This window comes from Pelodiscus sinensis, chromosome 9, assembly GCF_049634645.1.
Source record: "Pelodiscus sinensis isolate JC-2024 chromosome 9, ASM4963464v1, whole genome shotgun sequence".
Lineage (NCBI taxonomy): Eukaryota > Metazoa > Chordata > Testudines > Trionychidae > Pelodiscus > Pelodiscus sinensis.
This window is the reverse complement of record NC_134719.1, coordinates 46,285,096-46,307,742: the sequence shown is the minus strand read 5'-3', so window position 1 is coordinate 46,307,742 and position 22,647 is coordinate 46,285,096. Positions and strand designations below refer to the sequence as shown.

The 22,647-nt window shown below is 39.3% G+C and overlaps 1 protein-coding gene across 4 annotated transcripts in view; it reads right to left on the bottom strand.

Moving 5' to 3' along the window:
- The window catches only part of DENND1B (DENN domain containing 1B), a 259,577-nt gene that overhangs the window by 108,084 nt on the left and 128,846 nt on the right, over positions 1 to 22,647 (bottom strand). For all 4 annotated transcript variants that reach the window (XM_075936692.1, XM_075936694.1, XM_075936693.1 and 1 more), the window contains one exon: positions 19,965 to 20,075. In XM_075936692.1, coding sequence (XP_075792807.1) covers positions 19,965 to 20,075 — 111 coding nt within the window. The remainder of the gene's footprint in view (positions 1 to 19,964; positions 20,076 to 22,647) is intronic.

Below are 22,647 nucleotides of genomic sequence, written 5' to 3'. Positions count from 1 at the left end.
ATTTAAAACAAAATGTTTATGCCTTTAAAGTCTCAATTACATGAAAAAATGTTTAAATGTAGCATTGTTAACATTATTTTCAAATGTTAAGATGTCTGAGTTCAGGGCCAGAACAGAGAACAAAATCATCTAATTTGACCTCCGAAATATCACAGAACACTAACAGCACCCAGTACCCCCATGCTAAATCTAATAATGATAATTAGACCTAAGTATTATAGACCATCATCACCTTTGTACACTCATAGTATTTAAGGCCAGCCATGATCACCTAGTCTGATCTCCTGCACACATCAGACCACAGACCTTCATCCACCCTCTCCGTAGTAAGCCCTTAACCTCTGGCTGGGCTACTGATATCCACAAATTTTGATTTAAAGACTTTTAGTATACACACATTTACAAAACGAGGAGCTGGCACAATCTGAAAAAGATGCTCCTAATAGTTTTTCCTCCTCAACCACGCTCCCTCCAAAAGGAAAAAGAAAAAAAAGGGGGCCCTGAGCAAACAGCTGTACATGCAGCATGCCTGCTAAGTCAACATACTCAGATATGTCAGTGTAACATCAGAAATGAACCCTACTATTTATTTTTTTCTATTCTTTTAAAATCCCCATTAATAAGACAGTGAAGGATAGCTATCCAATAGCATACCAAGCCAACTGCATGCCCCAAAACTGAAATAGTTTTCCAGCCAAAAATAAGAGCCAAATACCCTCAAATTCCTGCAAATCAACCCCGGTAATCTTTTAAGACCTAAGCCACAAAAAGGAAGCTCTCTCTGTTTCAGTAACTCAATGTCACATCATGATCAAAGGTATCAAACATTGAAGACACATTGGGTATCATCATCACGAACATCTGACACTCAAGTGAACTTGCACTACATTTCATTCATCAGAAAAGGAGCATAAGTAACTTTCCAACACTATTCCTCAAGGCTCAATTAAATTCTCTTTTGTCTTTCTCTGTCCTATTCTCTAAACACAGCTGGAAAAAAAAGAGTACAGTAAATCAGGATACTCCAGATGATATCAGAGTAGCTTTATCACATAACGCCTCCCAAAAACACATGGTTAGAGACAACACAGAAGTTGATAAAAGATGCTTTGTTGACCAGTAAGTGAACAACCTCTTGTCTGAGACAAGGTAGCCTGTAATGAGATGTTAATCTCCACGCATAGTGGTCCCAACAGCCCAGTTTGGTTTACCGTTCATGACTTATGGGCTGTATGGCATAGATCCTTAACTGGAGAACATGCCTTTACACACAACTGTGAACAATACTATTTGAAACAAGCAATGATTGCTCTGCTTTGCTCTCCCATACATGGCTCTCCTACCATGAAGGCAGATAAAGTGGACTAAATCTGATTGATTTTATTAATAAAAACGGCAGAAAATTGCACAAATAAGAAAATATTACATTTCCAAACAGAGGTAGCCCAGATCCAGCACTTGACATCCCCAAGGTCACAACCCTATCAATATGAAGTTCTCAGATGCCAAAATGGAGTAAAAGAAAGGAAAAAGGGGAGCATTTTTCCTATGCATAGGATTTCACAAATTCAAAATTCATAGTATTCAACATTTTATCTTTCCATTTCTTCTACTGGTACTACAGTGCCCCCTTCCCCCGCACTTGTTTTGTCTCACAATCTTGTAATGCTCTTCTAACAGAATGGGATTTAAGAAGCCACCTTGTTTATGGGAGAAGACAAAAGATGGTTATAAAGTCTTATTAGGTCATCAATAAAGTGACTACCCAATATTGACTTAATTACTACTGGTCTTTATTAAGCATGCACTCTACTGTAGCAAAAGAAAGAGCTAAAAAAGTGAATCCTGCTAGTACAGTGCTGAAATATTATGGATTTTCTCTTCATGGAACAAAGAAGCAATTAAAGCTTTAGCATCTTGGCTATCTTGGACAGTTATACTTGTTTATAAAAATTACAGAACAATTTTGCATATACATTTTTATAATAAAAATGGGAAAAAATGATAAAGATCACCTCAGCAGCAATCACAGACAATTACAATTTGCGCAGCACAGTTTTCTCATCACTCGGATTAATATAATACGATTAAATATGGGAAAAGAGAGGGCCTGAAAGCTCCTGAGGGATATCATTAGGGCAAATTGCCAAAGAATGAAACATGAGCCAGTCAGGAGAGTCTGGAAACTGCAGAAATACCAAGGGACTTGAATGTTCGACAGTTGGAGCTTCAGTAATGTGTGAACTGCAGGTTACGGTATCAAGAGACTCTGTTCACTGACACATAGAATGTCACTATTGACCATCGAACTGCCCAAGCTTGACAGCTGTACTACAGGAAGCCAAGTATATCATAATTCCATATTTAAACTGTTCATTTCAGATTAACATTTTGTTTCTTAGCTTTATGTCAAACTATTACAACTGTACTGTTTTGGGCATTAAAGAAATGTCCCGTTTAATAATTATTGCTTGCTACAAAGAGTTAATTATTTATTTCTCTTTTGGCAAATGAACACCCACCTGGCCTTTCTCTTTTGCTTTCATTATTATCTGTTGGATTTATCTGGGATTGCTTTCATTTACACCTTAAATACTATTCTTGAAGCAGCTACACAATGAATTCAGTACTGTATTTAAGTATTTTATATAAAACAGATGTGTATTCACAAATTACAATATTTATACTGTATTATGTTATATTTTGTACTTCAAGCCAAACTGTCCATATAAAAATTACTGTTGCAGACATTTTAATTACAGACTGTAATAAAGCAAAGCAAAGTGCTAGTTAGAAGATTCCCAAGATTTAGATGAAGGTATTTCCCTGAAGATAAATCTCTCTCTTTATCCTGTTAATGAAGTTGTGTTATTCAGGATTCTAAAATTGTCTATCTTACATTTACATGCACAAAAATGATGCACACAAGTATTTCTATTTAGCAAAAACATGAAAAGTATGTATTATGTTTTGGTCCATGGTCATTACCAAAGCAATCTAGAAAAGAAATAATTACAATGAACAAGGTATTTAAAGTTTTATAACTGGTCTTTACTACTTTGCAATCCACATTTTGGGCTGGCATTCAGAAGATAAAAATGTCAAATTAAAGCAAAATATGGCAACATTACTCTTTTCTAGGAGTGAAAGTGTGAACTTAACTCTCTTATTCAAGAACAAAGCCCATTATATTTCTCCTTATATTTTGTAGTTAAATACACCAAATGTATTGTTTTATATTTCTATCTTAAAAAAGAATAAGTATGTTTATAAAAATATCACTGAGAGGTGTATAAATATTTAGTGACTGTTTTTATTTCTCATGAAATTTGGTGATTTAAGCATATAAGTGAAAAAAATACGCTTCAGCTGAATGACACTGAATTCTGGTTCAATTCTACATTACAACATTTGCAAAGTGATAATTGTGGTCTTTGTATCATGAAAGGATTTTGGTCTTTTATCTTCATATTTTAGTTTGCTTTTGGTTTACCTTGTAATTATATATTTTCTTTAAAAATGCAACCAGAATGTGTTTTCCCAAATGCATTATCCATCAAAATAACTACATCTCAATATTTGTAATATTCCCCCTGCTTGGTATAGCAAAATATAGGTAATTCTGTAGATTCTGGGATAACATTATCTTTAGATTTAAATAACCAGATATTTAAGGAAAAAATGAAAAGTATGTAAGATATATGACTTTGCATATGACTGTACTCATCTATATGACCTCTTATGAGCCAGCAGTTTATAAGTCCACCATTTACGTAGTGGGATAGAAGAGAAATCTCTGGACACCTGACTCTAAGTTCTAGTGGTGCCTGCTAAGAGAGCGAGGAATTAGTTATCCAAGAGTTGCTGCTCACAGGACTGCAAGGAATGGTAATATATGACCACCAGAGTGCAGTATTTAGCATGCTGTGGGCAGAGTGGTAAAGAAGGCATGGGGCAGAAAGTGGAGTCTGATGGTGCAGATGCAAATCAAAGTGGTACATGAAAAATGACTGTGGATGAAAGAAGTAGAGAGCAATGTCGTTTATGAGAGTCCCTGGCAGAATGCTGGCTAGGTTTTGCTGTCAGCATTTAACTGGAAACTGCATCCAGAGTGAATTCCATTTCAACATAAATGAATAAGAATTAAAAAAGAGTATGGTTCAGATATTTTTCAGAGCAAATAGCATCTTGAGTAAATTGCCTTGGAGTTGTCTTCAGGGATGTGTGTGGCTCGTCCTATCCATTCTGTCAGCTGCTACTGGAGATTACATTAACTGCAAAATCTGTCAATTTCTTCAGAATTATATCCATAAATCTGATTTTAAAATGATACATCATACAAAGTCATTTAAGAGCCACCACACTTAAAAGCTTCCCTATTAAACATGTTGGATAGCAGAGAGGATTACCTCGTTTCAGAGTCAGAACTGTCCACAGTGCAAGATATAAAAACTGGTATTCCCTTTCCTGCAAAAACTTTTGGCTTATACCTTGTCCTACTGGAACATCAGAAGTTTTATAGGCACAGAATTAGATGCTTTTCAAGTACATGGAGAAAGTTTGAACTTTGCTAGACTTGACCAGTATTTGATTTTCTAGGCCTTCAAAGATGTGAGAAAACAGCTACAAAAATACCTGGACAAAAATGTTTTTGCAACTGTTGTATAATGACCAGAGGAGGGCAGATATGGTGATCAGAACAGCTCTAACACCATTGGGGCAGCAGAGGGCAGGGTTGGAGAAAAGGACAGCTATTTCTTCTGTATTTGAGTTTGTGTATGTGTGTTTGTCTGTGTCTCCCTGGCCTGTGCCCAGTAGGTGCTTCTCACCTGGCCCAAGCTGTTGCTATGACAGAGGGCTGGGGGTAGTCCTCTCTCCCTGTCCCACTCCAAGGCAATGACTTAAAATGAAGAAAAACAAAAATTATTTCTGTTAAAAACCCAAGCAACACCGGGTAAATTAGCAGTGACTGAATTCCAACAAGATTGAAATTGCACCGAACAAGCTGAGCAAAAAGCATGAAGAGAATCAGAAAGCATTCTTATATCTTCCTCTTTTGGATAAAAAGTCTCGTCAGAAGAAGTCTGATAAAGTTAAAAAACTGAGACACCCTTGAAGAGCAACTGCTGTTTGATGGTGCTGGAACAGATGTGATGAAGGTAGATTTATCCTTTACCTAAGAACATCAAAAGACTATAGCTTTCTTTCTCTCCTATACATGAAGACTTGACAATACTGATATGTGCCTTTGGTACTCCAGTGTTCAACCTTATCAATGAACCTTTACTATGAGCTTTCAAAATGACCGGTCAACTGCCTGGCATTAGAACAGACTGAAGTAAAACAACTGTCTATGGTGTCAATAGAGAGGACTGTACCTACCAACAGGCAATGGTCCCTCCAATCTTTTCCGTCCATGTACGGAATACATTTTTATGTGCACTAAGGCATGTGCAAATGTGCACAGCCAGTAGAAACACACCTGGACATTGTCCTAATCAGCTGAGTGGCATCTGACTCTCTCCTGAGTAGCTGCACAAACCTGCAAATTACAGGGAACAATGCCCACAGTTGTACTCTACACAGGTTGCCTGCTTGGGTACAGATTTTGGACTTAACATTTAAAGCTCATGATGGACCAGTATATTACCAAGGGTCTGCTGTTTTATTTATCTTCTCATCTTCTAAGTTGCTATCATAACTTGGCATGGAACTGAATTTGGAACTTTATTTAAAATCAGCTTAAACAAGTCTCAAACTATTTACTTATATCCTTGGTCAAGCCAGTGAGGAGGGTATTAAATTGTATTAGAATCTTGTTTCTCAATCATATTTATAATTGGCAACCAAATCATGTAAGAATTATGTTTGAAATCAATTTAAACAGGTCCTAAACTAATTTACTAGTCCAAACTCTATATAGGAGACATTGCAATCTAGTGAATAAAGCAGTAGAAAGACTCATGAGATCTGGATTCTAGTTCTGGCACCGGGCAAGTCAGTGCACCTCTGTGCCTCAGTTTCCCCATTTGTAAAATGAGGATAATTATACTTAAATTCTCTGTAAAATATTTTAATACCTAGAGATGAAAAGACTACATAGAAGTTAGATAGCATCACTATTATTATTAGGAAGGTGGTTATAGCTGCAAGAGAAATACATAATTTAGAAAATATTTCCATTCCTACTGGTGTGTTACCTTTCTGGAATGATTCAATAAAATAAGCTGGTTTTAAAAAGTCATTTGTCAATTCCATACTGAAATGCCTGAGTTATCATATGGTCATAAAGGAACATATCCTTAAAACAAACCACTAAACAAAACTTGACTACACTTTCAGAAGTTTGTCTGACCTATACACAGTACAGTCAATATTCTATCTGGAATTGTGGGGAAACTGTAACCTAAACATCTGACTTTGCCCAGAGGGAACACATATTTAGTATGTTCTCAGCAGTAGCACATGCTGAAACACAGCAGATTTGTCTCTAAAACACATTAACCAGCCAAGTGCTACCAGTCTGTAAAATATCCTCTTGAAATTTTAATATCTGTACCTGTATTTTGATTTTATGTTATTTTGAATTAGATTCTTACCATAATACCCAGCACCACAGCATGTAAGTGTTAGTTAGCCTATATATGATGCATAACAATGCAAGCTCACATGCTAAACTTTTTGAGAAGCCAGAGGAATTTTCCTTTTGGAAATGCACCCTTCTAGTAAACAAATTCATTTAAAAGTAGTGATAGAGGTTTAAGTTAGTATGGAGTCTTTGTCAACAAGAAAAGCAATATTCTACAACATTTTAAGCTGAATTTTTAAATTTCTGCAGACATATTGAAAACGTTTTGAAACAATGTTATTTTGAGTTGAAAGCTTTCTGTAAACAGATTTCTGCAATATATTTATTTGATAAGCTATTTGCAGATACATCTAATTCAGGTGAATTATATGAAAACAATAACTGTATATTAGACAAACCATTTATTATCTGACAATTAACATTCAAGTAGTACAAAATACTTTGTTCAAAGCACTTTCTGCAACTTCCAGTGAAAACAAAACTGAAAGACAAGATTTACAATCCTGATAATATGAAAAATAGGAATTTATAAAAACTTATTAGCTGCATATTCCCTGCAAGCTAAATACAGTGAGTTTAGTTAGACAACATGCGTAAGTAAAATTAACCTGTGGTGCCTTATATTTTTTTTTTTTGTACAGTCAGTTTCTTTGTGATGCTGATGGGGAGTTGCTATTTCTTCCATGATGCAAGACAGTAAATGATATCACTCTTAGGCTGTATCTAAATTACATCCCTTTTCTCGCAAAAGGGATGTAAATTGGACACTTTGAAACTGCAAATGAAGCCGGGATTTAAATTTCCTGTGCTTCATTTCCATAATGGCGGCCACGGTTTTTTTTCAAAAAAGGGGCTTTTTGAAAGTAAAACAGATGTTTAGACGGGTATCGTTCAAAAATAAAACCCTTTTTTCAGGAGCACAGGATAGTTCAAAAAAGGGTTTTATTTTCGAATGATCCCTGTCTAAACAGCCATTTTTCTTTCGAAAAGCCCCTTTTTTGAAAAAGCCACCGCCACCATTATGCAAATGAAGCACTGGAAATTTAAATCCCGGCTTCATTTGCAATTTTGAAGTGTCTAATTTACATTCCTTTCTCAAAAAAGGAATGTAGTTTAGACACAGCCTTATATACTACCTTGGAAGGGAGGCGAGCTCACACAAATCTTGCCTTGCCTTCTAGGCCACAGAAAAATAACATCAGCTGAACAGAAAATGAAATTGAAGATGCAGTGGGCAGATGAGTGCCCAGAAAGGAGGAGGTGGAAAGAGGAAATTGAGCTTATTTGCCATAGTTGCCCTGAGGCTTGCAATAAAGAATTTTGTAGGCATAAGGGGAGGCAGAGATAAGTGCTTTGTAAATTTTTTAGAAGGTTTCTCCTCCAAAAAAAGCTAGAACCTATCTTACAAGATGCACTTTAGAAAAAAAGTGTATTGAAACATATCAGTCAAGTTTAACAAGTTCAAATTGAGTGTCTACTTAAGTTTTAGACTAAATCAATTTCGCTCTGGTACTCCTTTGATTTTTACAAAGCTAACTCCACCTATCACTTTTTTCTTCTCACTCTTTTGTCTTTTCTAGCATTCACTTTCGGTCCCCCTGTATTCACTTCCCACCTCTATGTGCTCTCCTTCATTCCCCTCTTGCTCACTTATACTCTAATTCAGGGTTTCCCAACCTATGGGTCAGGACCCATATATGGGTCACCATTACATTTCAAAAGGGTCGCCAAGTGTCTCCCCAGATGGCTCTGCTCTCCATTCTCCCCCCATTTTTGAATTGCCTTGGGTCACCAAGTCTTCCTGAACTAGCCAATTAGCCCGTCATAAGACGGGATTTTCAGGTCTCTCCTCCATGTCGGTCTTCTCTCCAGAGCCTCCGGTCTCTCGCTCCGTCTCTCTCTCTCTCCCTCTCTTAGCTCTCTTCTGCCTCCTGCCTCTCTCTCGGTCTCTCTCTTTCTCTTCTCCTCCCTCTCCTGCCTCTCACTTGGGGGACTGCAGAGCCCAAACAGCTGTTTGGGCTCCGCACTCCCTGTGCTGCATGGGTAGCGTGAAGCCCAAACGGTCGCTTGCGCCACTTGCTCCCACATGGCTGTGGCACAGAAGCCAGCTGAGCACCACGGCAGGAGGCGAAGAGGAGTGGGGCGGTGACGTTCATGGCCGGGGGTGGGGCCTGGTGCCGCTATCACGCCACACGTCACCGCCCCACCCCCCTTCGCCTCCCGCCATGGTGCTCAGTTGACTTCTGCGCCACTCAGCCGGGCTGCCGCAGGGGAGCAAACGGCTGGTTGGGCTCCGCTCACCCCATGCAGCACGGGCCGCCCAGAGGGAACAGCCAGCATTTCAGGAAACAGCACAGCGCAGAGGAAACAGCCAGTATTTCAGTGTTACAGACTCACAGACATTGGGCTACTATATATATGATTGTTAAAATGGGTCCCCACCTGGAAAAGGTTGGGAACTGCTGTTCTACTTGCTAAATTTCTCCCTAATTTTTCCAAGACTCCCCAATCTCTCTCCCACACACAGAATTCCTCACGCATTGCCCCCTTCTCTTACTACTTTCTTTGTCTCCCCACTCACGACCACTTTCCCTCTCTGATGGTAGAGCCCACCTTTTACATAAACAAGAGGGTTTTGCATATGCTTCTCCCCTGTGAAAGGGGAGTGCCTAGGAATCACTTTTCATTCTTCCTCAAAAAATAGAGGAAATCCATGGTATGCTCTCTACTGCCCACTCTTTGTTGACTTATTTACTGCAAGCAAGAATAGACAGCATCATTGCCTATGTTGTAATTCATCTTTTTAACTTGGAATATGGGGAAGACAAGTAAAGGAATGTATGAGGAGCTGTGCTAGGTAGAAAAAAAGCAGATAGCTAAATACTACTGGTATTGATGATCACATCTCCTACTTTTATGCAGCCACTGATCCACTGAGCAACTGTTTCTTGTTTTTCCCCAAAGTTACCTGATTGCTGAGGAGATTCATGATGGAATATTAAGTATTTTCACTTTTATGTGTCTCATTCAAATATGGCCCAGCTACATTGTGACTCAACACGTGAAGAGTTTTTAATGGCCTTCACTTCAGGTCTACAAAAACTTCCATTATCCTTTGGCACTTACTGGCACTCTTGTTTGGCAATCTTTACTGAATTGCCACGAATTACTGGACATGGAAAGTGAACTTGCATGGAAAGTGAACTTATTTATATAAGAAGAGTCCCTGACAGACCTTCCTTTTTGCCTTAGTATTAAACTGCAAATGATGGGTTTTTTAAAATAAATCCACCTTTGAATAAATCCTTTTCCTGAAAAAAATACAAGCTCTTTTTCTGTGGAGCACAATAGTACTATTATTTAAGTTTCTAAACAGGTGGCAGGTAAGGAGAGAAAAATTACAGCATAGTTATGTAACTCTCACCTAGTCAGATAAAACCAGAATTAACAACAGTGTAAAGCCTGATCACAGGTTTCATAGATTCCCCTCCCTCTCCTCCCACTTCATCTTTAGCATCATTCATCGTACTGTTGTATTGAAAAGATGAGAAGGATAATCCAGTGGCCATTACACCATCTTAAAACTAAGGAGACATAGGCTTCGTCTAGACTGCAGCGCTTCTCGAGGATACAAACGCAATGCCATGTCCAAGGAATGCATCCGCTTTCCCGAAAAGAAAATTTCAGAAAAGCAGACGAATTCTTTTGCCATCCCTGTAAATCTCATTTTATGAGGAAGAAAGGATGGCTTGAAAGAGCAGGTTTTCAAAGATTTGGCACTGTGTATATATGCCAAAGTTCAGAAAAGCCTCTTTCGAAAGAAAAGCGGAAAAAGATACACAAATTGTGGTTCACATTTTATGTATCTTTTTCTGACTTTTCTTTGTAGTCTAGACGTAGCCACAGGTTCAATTTTCAGCTCCGCCCTGGTCTTTTGGTGTCATCTTAGGCAAGTCTCTTGGGGCACATCTACACTGCCCATCAGATGGATGGGTAGCAATTCATCAAGCAGAGGGTCAATTTACCAGGTATAAATATAGGTATAGTTTTGGTTCTTTCAGTTTACATGTGAGGAACATTACTACAAACAGCCAACCCAGAACTGAGAAGTATAAAAGTGAATTCTATACATCTTCTCAGTGACTTAGACTGTGTGCTCCACAGAACTGTTCAGCAGTTATAATTTAAACATGACCAAAACTGAATCTGTAGACTTCAAACCAAGGAGCTATTATTAAAGGAATGGCAAAAATAGACAATTAATGGGGAACTTGCTTTGGACTCAGTGGACCACCACGGAGGGACACATAGATTTGGGAACAAACTCATGAATCTCACATTAAGGTCAGCTGAGGAAACATAACAATGATCCACTTAGCATTTAAGGTAGGCACACTTTGTTTTGCCATCCTGGCAGTTGGTCAGATGCATCACATCCTCAAAGGAGTCAACTTCTCTTCTAGTCTCTGGATGATTATAGATACAGTCATTGTCAAGGCAAGGGAGCAGAATAGAATTTAATGGGCAAAATTAATCCATATGGTCTCAATGAGATTCAAAAGACCCCATTCAATCCAACTAACTATATTGTAATCCATGACCTAGTAAGGCTGCTCTCTTTGCATATAAACAAGGAAGAGCGCATAATCAAAATATCTACCCCAAAGAAGTTGGATATATGATGAACATAATGAAAGTACTGCTAGTGCATTCTTTTATATGTGAGCTTCTCCAGCAAGGGCTCACAGACAAGTGAAGTCAAAACTTTAACTACAATACTTACAGACTTATGAGGCTGGTATTACCTAAAACAAATACTGGTCAAAATGGACATAATATTTAGACATCTGCTTTAAAGTGAAGCTTCCTTTCCACCTGCCACTACAGGCCGCAAAAGATACACTCTAGTTAACATATTACTGACAGCATGATGAGCAAGCTCCTGTCAGACGCTGGCCAGACGGGTGTTTGAGACAAAATGCACAGCCCCAGCTGACTAGTTAGAGAAAGTCTGGTGAGGTATAATTATAGAGGCATATGACAAGCCTTCATGCCTGACTGACTTGAGAACCAATGACATGGCTTTAAACAGCAACCCTTCCTACCTCTGGTCACAAAACAGCAATAAGTCAACTGATGCACTGTTGTAAAATCATGATTTATTCCTTTGCTTTGAATACATGAGACTATGGTATGATGTTCTGGTAGACTACCACAGCAGGTTCACTTGGGGCCTAACCATCTAGGGTCTGCCTACAGCATACATAAAATCAATGTTCTAGTTCAGCCTTACTAGAAAGCTTTCCAGTAAGCTAGCTTAATAATTTATGTAGTTTATTTTTTATTCAGTCATTGCATTAAAACTAGTATATTCCCATGTCATTAATAAAACAATTCATACAAATACAGCAATGGAAGCTAAAATACTAATACGTTAAAATATTCAATATTTTAACATGAAGTCTAAGACCAGTCCTCCTTAGTCATAAAAGTGAAACAACAAAAATCACCTCTGTGAATATATACCACACTTTTCAGTCACTCATTCTGAATGTAATTTGCTTTTCTTTTATAGTTTCCAGTTCAAAAACTAAAAATTATAGTTTTAGCTACAAAAACAGATCTTACAGAACCCTTAGGCGAGGCGAATCTAGCCTACTCTAACATTAAGCCCCAAGCAAGCTGCAAGATTGATGACAACTATATTCTTAAAGGGAGTCGGAAAACTGTTAACTAGTGAAGGAGTCAACAGTTAAGTCAAATAATAACCATGAATTGCAACAGAATTGAGTGCAGGGAAATTTCCATCTACACCATTTTGTACTCCCCATGCAGATTTCTATTAAAATTCAAGCAAGGGAGTTTTTTAAAAATTAGGAAACTAATCTTAGCAAATCAATTTACAGAAACATTCAGAAGAGTAAACAGAGTTGCAATCATCAAAAGAGGCATACAAAACAAAAGCCTGCTTTTGTTGGGAATGAAATGCAAGTGACTCACTAAATTAAACCTATTTGAACAAAAAAGGAGTAAAAATGTAAATGGCCCAATTGCCAATTAAAAAGACAAACTAAAAACTTCATGATTTAACCTTCTCTTGTACATCCTCCCCACCTTCAAAGCAAACCATTTTTAAATATAGTATTGTATTTTTCTCCTGCTTTCGTGCTAGGGCCAATCCTTTATCTTGAATACAACTAACACATCAAATTTATAGCAGAGAAGTGCTAGATTTAAAAGAATTTTTCCAGATATATTCCAGAAATTTTGCATCCCCCACAAAAGAAGGGTAAGGAGAGATTGAGAGAATCCTTGAATTATGTCTTTGTTATCAATCCTACTGCCCTGAGATAGTGAACCGAAACAGAGCTGATAACTTGGAAGTGATATCATGACCCAGTCTTCATGAACTGTCATAAAAAGTTGGTATGAAGTTGAAATAAAGGACAACTCCTTTAACAGTAAAATGCATTTGATATCACTATCTCTGAAAGACAAATATGCTTAAGAATCAAACTTTAATTTTAAGAATATCAAAAGGATGCCTTTTCAGTACAGTCAACAAAATGCTATTTTATACATGCAATAGCAAAGAGAACTAAATCTAGCATACATGTCACTCAAATAGGGACTGTTTATGTGCAATGTTTTTATTAAGACACATGCATAATTAAATCTAGCAGGCAATCACTTTAATGAAGAAATGCATTAATCACACCAAAAAGCAAACAATCATTCTGAAATATTGAATACACAGAGACAGACAGAGAGAGACATCACAGTACAGTAATAAGTAATTCTACCACCATTCCTGTTCACTTTGAAAGAAAGATTGTTATGGGAGACTGGGAGGCAATATGTAATGAACTCTTATGTCAGTGACACTAAACTCTATTTCTCTATTTTGTTAGCCCTCACTCGTACAGTGGTTGACCAGTTTACAATCTCTTTTCCCAACATTGTAGTGGCACAAACTGCTCCCTGGTCTGATTTGCTACTTTGCTCTTACTGATCCTGGTTGGGCAATCTGAGCATACATCATTAAAGCCAAGGCCCTGACTCTGCCCTCACTTAGAATTAAAATTGACTCCCTGCTATTAATTGGGGCTACCAGAGTGCAGAGTGTGTAAATTTGAAAGGTGGGATGACTTGAACATATGTCAGGAAGTCAAACTGTACATACACGGAGTCAAAGAGGTGAAAGCAGAGGATGGAGGCAGACAGGCAAAATCAGGATGGGATATGAGTCACGATTAAGAAAGAGGGAGCTGTGCTGCCGGAGAGTGATAGAGAGGAAAATCCCAGGACAGCAAGGGACAGTACTTTTTTTTTTTCTTTTTCCAAAACAGGTACTTCCAATGAGTAATACATGCAGAAATTTGACGTAGGTAGCAGATGGGCTTTTTCCCCCCTTTCTCTTGGCAGTGCAGCACATCTCAACACAGTAAGGATAAGGAATGGGGGACACAGAGGTTCCTAGGATGATGGAATGGCTTCCTCAAGGGGAGATGCACCTGAACATGACATGGATGCTTCTAAAACACCTTGAGTAACCATTACAGAAGCCAATTTTCAAATAACTAATTAAGTGACCTTTTTTCTTTTTGCATTCTGAATGATTGCATAGACATGGTAAAAATCTGTTTTGTTTGTGAGCACAGTTATCCAGAGTGTATGGTACTTTTAATTTCATCCATTACCTTGAATTTAATTATGTAATTTTAAGAATCCTAAACAAACTTATTGTTAGCAACTTCTCATGATTTAATCATGGGTGTCATCTCTACTAGATGTAGAAGAAGGTCTTAAGCATTCCAACTAAATGTTCAACTACTGGCACACTATCATGCAACAATACATGTCTTTAAAACTCCCTACAGATACATACACAAGACATCCTATTGTAATAAGAATTGTCCATATTATGCATTTTTAAAGTCCTTAACTACATATTTACATAATCCATACTTTAAGCAGTCCTGGAATACTCATTTATACAACAGAACGTAATCTTTCTAAAAAGCAATTGCAATCCATTTTGGCTGCTCTCATACTGTTCTGTGAGGGATTCTTCTCTGTCTCTCTCTCTCTTTTTTTTTTTTTGTCTTTATTAATTAATGGTAATATTGCACAAGGACAAAAATATAACACTGGAGTTAGCCCACTCAGTACAAAGAAAATGTAGATGGAACACTGTAGGGGTTAATTTCAGAAGAACTTTGTACGTGCAAGTTTAGGGGTGGTGAGGCCTGCATTCTCCCCCCTTTTCTTTTCCTTCCCCCTTTCCCTGCTACTGATGAGCGAGAAGCAAGCCTCTAGGAACATACGCCATTGTAGCAAGAAAGAATTATAGATAAGGGCGGGAACATAACAATCTTGTTTACCTAAATGTACTGATCATGTAAACAAAATCAAAGGACAAGCAGTACAGCTGAGCCACACTGTAATGATCAATGAGTAACCCCCAGAAATTTCCAAACTGCCACAAACAAGGTAGAGACACAGAATCTAACGCTGCACCAGAACACAGCAATTTGGACCACACTGATGGGCTTTGGGTACCGGTGCCTCGGAAGCTGAGACAACCTCCCACTTCGTCCGTAGCTGACTCGGGATCCCCGGCTAGCAGGAAGGGACGTAAGATATGCCGCTTCTTTGTTATGTTGCCCTTCTAGTTAAGGGGTGCAGCTGTTAGCTGTCAGGAAGTAAACTACTTGTGTTTGACAGATACCTGTGTAGCGTCCTTTGTACTTTGAGAACCAAGTGTCGGACCTGAGACTTACTTTTGTCAACAACAAACACTGCCTTTGCCAGTACTGTGCCTTGGAAATGGGCTAGCTGACTAAACCATAATCCAGTTAAGACTCATTGGTTGGGAAAAATAACCCAGAGAAACTGAGGAAGTGATGGTAGCTCCCTTATTCATGGAAATTTGTCTGCAACCTGTAATTTGGATTGAAAACTTGCTGATTTTATTGTATCTTCAACTGTTTTGTGATAGCCATGGTTGCTATCTGGAGAAGACTACCTTTTCAAGAGATTGCAACATGTTATTTCTAGTAAGGATTCCACCACAGAATGTCATTTCATGAGTGGATTATTGCAATGCACTTTTTATGGGGCTACATCTTACAACTAATCATAAACTTCAAATACTTCATTATACAGATGCCTGGCCCTTCCAGGCCCCCATAGGCCTTGTTCCCCCGAATAAGTAGCAACTGGCACACACCAACACTTCCGGCCTCGGAGCATTTTCCTGCATTTTTTACAGCCTCTCATCCACTGGACATTTACAAAATTACCAGGCTTGCAGATCACAAAGGATCACTACACACCAGCTTACAAGATTCAGCTGAGAATCATCACTTTGATTAGTACCACAGAATTTAGATACATTTATAGTAAAAACAAAAATAAATTATCAAAAAACAGAAATACAAATGATAGAAAGTAAGACTGAGAAACAAATGCTTATATATAAAACAAAATCACAACCTATTTTCTAGAGAATAAATTCAAACTAACAGGTTAATCTCCAGTCTAAAAAGTTTATCTCAGCAAAGTTCTCTACAGTAGTGTTTCTGAAAGTGTTCCGTGGAATCACTCCCAGAGACACATTAACTGGTTGCCCCAGTTTGTTTATTTACTAGCGCCGCAGCCACGGAGCCTCACGGTTCCCATTGGCTCTGTTTTGTCCTTTGCCGCCAAAGGGAGCAGCAGGAAGCAGTGTGGGCTGGTCCACCACTTCCCATGGCTCCCCTTGGCTGCAAAGGATGAAACAGAGCCAAAAGGAGCCGCGAGGTTCCATGGCCGCAGCGCTGGTAAATAAACAAACTGGGGCAGCCAGTTAATGTGTTACTGGAAGTGATTCCATGGAACGCTTTCAGAAACACTGCTCTACAGGGTTTTCAAACCTAGCTGAGACCCCTTTGTCATGAAGCAAACTCACTGCACATTTACTTTCTCAGTTAAGGACGACATGGATGTTTTCCTTGTTCACCAAATATATAGCAAATCTTTGAAGTGCACCTCAAGATAAGATTCTCTCCCCCTCAACTAGTTTCTTTCTGAAATGCTCACAATCCTTCATTTGCACTGAGTTCAGACTGGTGATCAGTGACCAATTGTGAACAAGTCCATGTTTAATTAACATATAAAAAGATAGATGAAAAAAATCTTGTTTGACAGAAAACCAATTTCTCACCTTTGCTGCTGACCAGTTCCTAGATCAGGGGTGGGCAAAAGAGCCTCCATGGGCTGGATTCGGCCCACCAAGAGGTTTGATTTGGCCTGTAGAGGCCCTGTCGCTCCCCCATCCCCAGGCCAAACAGAGCCTAGTGAACAGGGAGCGTGCAGTGCTTAGTCAACCCTGCTGATTTGACTCTACGCCCCGAGGACAGAGAGCAAGAGACTTTGCGCTCCCCTACTCTCAGGCCAATCAGGGTTTGGGGGTGGAGGGGAGCACATGAAGTCTCCTCCCACCCTGATCCTCTCCTGTAGGGCGCGTGTGGTGCTTCTAAGAGCTGTGTGTTCCTTGCAGAAAGGGGGCAGGGTGAGAGGAGACTTTGCACACTTCCCCCTCTCCCAGGTTCTGATTTACCTGGGGATGGGAGAGTATGCAAACTCTCCTTCCACCCTGCAAGGGTCGCGGTGCTTCTAAGTGCCGCATGCTCCTTGCAGGATGGGGGCAGGACAGGGAGCCTTTGCATGCTCCTCCCAACCTCTGATTGGCTGGGGGTAGAGTGGAGTGTGCCAAGTATCCTCCCACTTTCAGGAGTATGGGCACCTGGACGGAACCGCCAACTGTTCAGAATATCTGGTAGTTCTCTGGAGGGTAGGGTGGGGAGGGGGAGAGAGATGGCAGGGGCAAAGACTTCACACACTCCCCCACTCTCAAACCAATCAGGGTCTGTGGGAGGGGAAGCACAGTTGTGTTAAGGCCCCGGCCCTTCCGGGGTGGCCAGGGTCCACTTCAAAAATTTCTGAAGTGGCCCCCGATCAAAAATTATTGCCCACTCCTGTCCTAGACACAGAAGTTAATAACATATTTTCTGTGCAATTTACACACAATTCCCTGTATAACATGTGGCACTGGATTTTATTTGAGATCTTACATGACATCCTTACATGAACTAGACTATAAATATCAGATTCTGGGGGTTCCTGTAACCCCTATATGCCCCCTCTGTTCCTCTTGCCAGCTGGCACGAAGGCATTCCCACATCACAGGGTCTTGTGAGATCAATAGCCTTGGTCTTAAATGGGAGGGAGCTAGAGTGAAAACAGGTCAGAGTCTACATCTCATTAAGCGTTCCAGTATAAAGTAAACTTAAACTTGGCTTAATTGACTAATATAGGTTTCTTGTGGGGCATATGGAACACCACTGTGACTCCTACACATCTCTTCTCCTATAACAGCACTGGGGCTATTAGGGCTCCTTTATGTCTATTATAGGTCTTAGCAACCAAGCTTGCAGCTGAATTGGTAAATTACAAAGATATCTTTAATTCTGCCTATTGCCTGACTCCTCTGGACTTCAGAACATAGGTCAGAGTTTGGACAGCTAGAGGGTGAGGATGTTTTCTGAGAAGGAACCACCATTTTAGAATTCTCCTCCCTTAATGATTTGACCAGGTTCAAATTTGTTGTTCACTGTGAGATGCTTACATGTTGTCCTACAGTTTTCCAGGGAGGTGGGATAGGTAAAGTGATGGAAAGATGATTATATGAAATCTTGGTTTGGGTTTGGGAAGGCTAGGAGTAGTTTTGTGTTTGGACATCAGTTCAAACAGTTTACTATTTCTCTTTTATTGAAAAGTTTTGTAAAAACAGCCATTCTCTCAATGGATGCATTTTAGATAAATACAAATAAATATTGGACTGTATGTCTAAAATGGGTGATTCTAGCCTATTATGCATTTAAAGGAAAATATGTAGCTTTTAAAAGTCAAAGGCATTGGGATTTGAACAGAAGAATTTTTTTTATAAGCTTACTATACTTACATTATCAACTGCTTTCTAAAAACTACACATCATTCATTCAATATCAATTTTAATGGGTTATTTAGCTTGGCGCTGCTCCTGCAGCGTGTTGCCTGTAAGCAAACTGCTGTTCTTGCATGAAGACCTACTAAAGTCACATTGGGATTCTATATGGAACAGCAGCCTACACAAGTTGTATATTTGGGAACTTGTGATGTTTTCTTTTTCTTTTTTAATTGTAAGAACTACTCCTACTTACGAGCACCCTTTGGCAACACAACTTTCCCCACCCCACAAAATTTCCTTTTTGGCTCAATGGAATTTAAATTACTCTCTATATACGATATATTTTCTGAGCTCTCAAAAACATTATATAACACAGAAATTTGTTTTTAGAATCAAAATAGTGATGCATTAGCTTTCATCTATAAACCTCCAAAAAGTTGTTCTGAATTGTGTTTATAAAACTGCATCTAAATGTTGCACCTGACCAAAATAACAGTTCACTTACTCTTTTATAAAACTAGTAATGTTGAATTACTACTATGGAAATGTGTCAGACAAAAGGCTTTATTGCAGCACCTCGTAAGTGAAATAAAAGGATTTTCTGCGATTGAATTTTAACAAAAGATTCAAGGTACTAAATAACTAATATACCTATGAAGCAAATTGGTTTGTAAAATGACAGCCACATGCAACCTGAGTTAACCTCTTGAGCATACATCAAACTATAAGAAAATTACAAAGCCTCAACCTTTACTCTGAAGTTTGAAACAAAAGAATATTTAGGTATGTTTTTGTAACCGAACAGATATTCATTCATTTCTCTAGTCTATACTGACAAAGAAAAAGATTTCAGTGTGGGCAGTACCCTAAAACTTGTAATTAAAATACTATTTTGAGTTGCAAATTATTATCAGCTATAAGAGCTGTTGCAAATCAGAGCTATTACAGTATACATCCCAAACCGCTACAGTGCTACAAAGATGAATCTGCCTATTACCAGGTTAGGATAGCAGCTATTATCATGGCTCCTTGATTTCCTTCAAGTAGCTCCAATGGAATAAGCCAGAAGTGAATAATAAAGATCTTATAATAGCCCTTAAGAATGCTTTGTAGGGTAGCAAGCAAAGAAATGAACACTAGAGAGTTAAAGAACTCTCATCTCCTGATAAGAAAAAATAATTAACCTGACAATGTATCTCAGTAGGTCTTATATAAATCAAACTGTTGTACTTCAAGAGCCAGATTAAAACCATATATCAAAAAAGTATGTAGATATTATCTTACAAGTACACATGGAACATATCTAAATCTGCAGAGGTCTGTAGGTCTTTTTATGAAATGCTCAATATATTCTACTTAAAAGGAGACGTGTGAAGTACTTACAGTGCTTAGTTTGCTAGAGGTAATGATGATTCGTCTTTCATGCAACATACTGGCATAAAGTTGCAGCATATTGTTTACATCTACAGCAACAAAATATTCAGTAAGGTTTCTCTGTTTAAATAAATAAAAAAAGAAATGTTAACACAATGGCAATTGAATAGAATATTGTGAACATTATTTATAGAAATTTCTCACAATATAAATGAAAAATCAATCCTGCTAGACACGTGTGCCGTTTTAAACACAAAATAAAATTAACTTTTAAGATTCTCTTTTTATTTTGTGCATTTATTTTTCTTTTTGGGTGTAGGAGAACTCTGTACAAATCTAAAATGGAAACTCTAGAACAAATATCTGCTAGTTCTGTTTCAAACAACTATTCATTTTTATTTATATTTTGGGGCTTTAGTATGAGTGTATCCTGGGCTGTAGGTGAATATACATTACAATTTTTAAAAGTGCATTGCTTTGTAAAATACATACAAAAGCATTCACAAAGATTGAATACTACCCTAGTGAATTCCTCATTGTATGCCATATTGTTGTAGCCAGGATATTAGACATACAAGGTGGGGAAGAAAATATTTTTTATTGGATCAGCATTTATAAGCATGTCTCTCTCACCAACAAAAGCCGGTCCAGCAAAAGTTATAACCTCACCCAATTTGTCTCACTAGTAAATTCCCCCTCATTTATATACATCCAAGACATTTAATCGGTATAATAAGATTCCAAGTATGTCGCTTGATAAGTCTTTCTGAAGTCTTAAATGTATATTGAATCAGTGTGAAGTGCTGGAAACAGCTACAAGTATTACTGAGGGCACTTCTTGTTCAGGATCTCACTAGGTTGAGTCAGTACTGGGATTCTCAATCTGCTACTTTTGAATTTTTAAGAGCTCAGACATTTTGGCCTCACAAATTAGATCTATGTGGTATCCAGCTACAGTAAGGCAAGAGTCCTAGACCATTACAATTTCAGTAGTAATTCATCCAATCATTAACCTAACTTTATAACTAATATGCATATAACAATATAATTAATTCTATGAAGGAGACTACACAGATGGTGGATTATTTGGCCCACCTACCATTGCTCTGCAGAACCACCCACATAACAACAAAACCAGCACATACGACTACAAATACACATAACCCCTCACCACAGTACACACTTATCTGCCACCGCACACATCTTAAATATCCAGCACATCTCTCCCCGCACATGAAACGCAAATCAACACAACCATACACACCACCACCACCACCTGGGATTTGTAGCCTCTCACTGTCAAATTTCTTAAGTTATCAGTTGTTTTCAGCTTTTATAGGCATGATTTTATCAATTACACCCATGCAGTAGCACGGGCTTTCAGATACAGTTTACACCTGCCAAAACTGGGACTCTGTGGTCCGGCAACCTATGTGGTATGGCAGGACCACAAATGTTCCTGGACCAGAGAGCCCCTTGCTGAAAGCCCAGTGGCAAGAGGGCTGGTGGCAGCCCATCAGATGCTGGGGCCAGGAGAAGAGGGCCAGGGCCAGCGACAGGCAGCCCACCTGGGCAGTGGTAGTGGGGCCAGCACACTGGCCAGGCCTTAGGCAGGATGGCCAGATAAGGCAGAAGTGGAACCTGTGGTGGACAGGGGTGGCAGGTTTGGGGACCTGTGGCAGGGGATCTTCCTTGGTCTGGCACATTCAATCGTTCAGGGCTGGTCATGTCTTGAGGGTGCCAGACCAGAGGGTCAAACCTGCACTAGTATTTTTATTAATGTGAAATGGTAAAATGGATCTGACTAGACAGCCATCTACATTTCAACCTGACAGCTGGGCATTGGTGGTACCTGTACAGGGCAATCATGCACTAAGGACGTTAAAGACTAGTTGACTATCCCATAAGCAAATGCTTATGGGAAAGTCAGTCGACTAGTCAATTCTTCCTCCCCCCACCCTCCCACTTTGCTGCCTCTATCAGATAGAGGCAGAAAAGGGAGGGGGCGGGATAGGGTACTTCAGAGGACAGCACCTCACAACCGCGGAAGCAGCATTTCTGCGGAACCCGGGATCAGCTGTGAAGTCCCCAGCTGACCTCAGGTTCTGCTGAAATGCCGCGTGGAGCCCGGGATCAGCTGGAGAGTCCCCAGCTAACCCTAGGCTCCATGTGGCATTTCAAATTGGTAGCACAACATGGAGCCCGGAGTAAGCGGGGGACTCTGAGTCCTCCGCTGACCCTGGGCTCCATGAGTATGCTTCCACTTTGAAATGCACAAGAGCCCCTGCTGGGGACTCTTGTACATTTCAAAGCTGGCATGCCTGCGTGCAGCCCGGAGTCAGCATGACTTCCCGCTGGCCCCAGGCTGCACACATGTTCCACACTCCTCCTTTAAAATGTACAAGAACCCCAGTGGGAGCTCTTGTACATTTCAGAGGAGGAATACAGAAATGCCTATCAACTGGTCAAGTAGTTGATGGAAATTCCATCAACTATTTGACTAGTAAATTAACCACAATTTAACATCCTTATGCACCCCACAATGGGCTGAGTTCCATAGTTTAGGGTATGCTATGGTTTGTGAAGACAAGGAAATCAACAGAGGCTAACAATGGTCAGTTAGGCTTCTCCAACCTTTAAGGCTAGTGTGGCCCAGGGTCTGTGCCCACAATTCACTAATTACAGGGCAAGG